The sequence below is a fragment of the Alligator sinensis genome, unplaced genomic scaffold, assembly GCF_000455745.1.
Source record: "Alligator sinensis unplaced genomic scaffold, ASM45574v1 scaffold614_1, whole genome shotgun sequence".
NCBI classification, from domain to species: Eukaryota; Metazoa; Chordata; order Crocodylia; family Alligatoridae; genus Alligator; species Alligator sinensis.
The window spans coordinates 179,358-179,698 of record NW_005842294.1 but is presented as its reverse complement, the minus strand read 5'-3'; the positions used below and the strand labels follow the sequence as shown (position 1 = coordinate 179,698).

At 62.2% G+C, this 341-nt stretch overlaps 1 protein-coding gene across 2 annotated transcripts in view; it reads right to left on the bottom strand.

The window, feature by feature from the left end:
- SPCS3 (signal peptidase complex subunit 3) overlaps positions 1–322 on the bottom strand; it is an 8,103-nt gene extending 7,781 nt beyond the window's left edge. Inside the window, exon 1 of one of the 2 annotated variants that reach the window (XM_006028180.3) lies at positions 167–322. In XM_006028180.3, coding sequence (XP_006028242.1) covers positions 167–224 — 58 coding nt within the window. In that variant the 5' untranslated portion in view covers positions 225–322. The remainder of the gene's footprint in view (positions 1–166) is intronic. The other variant, XM_006028181.3, reaches the window with a different exon arrangement.
- Between the last annotated feature and the right edge of the window lie 19 nt (positions 323–341).

Genomic DNA, 341 nt, shown 5'->3' with positions numbered 1-341 from the left:
CTGTGCGTTGTGAGTGAGGGGCACCAGCATGGGCAGGGGGCTGTGGGTAGGGAGTGAGGGGCAGCAGCAGGGCTGGGGAGAGGGGGAGTTGTGGCTTGGAAGTGAGGGGCAGGGCACAAGCACATGACAGTCATCTACCCCACCCAGGTGTCATTTTTTTTGGAACCTGGAAGGATGGTAACCCTACTGCGGCTGTAACACACGTGTGGCCAGGCTCCCTTCATGGCGCCAAGTAGGTAACGTGTGGCGGAAGCCCGCACAGAATAGACGCTCAAAGCCGGGGGACCGCATTTGATCCCAGGCCCGGAGGAAATGGGGGGGCAGGGCGGGAAGGCACGGGG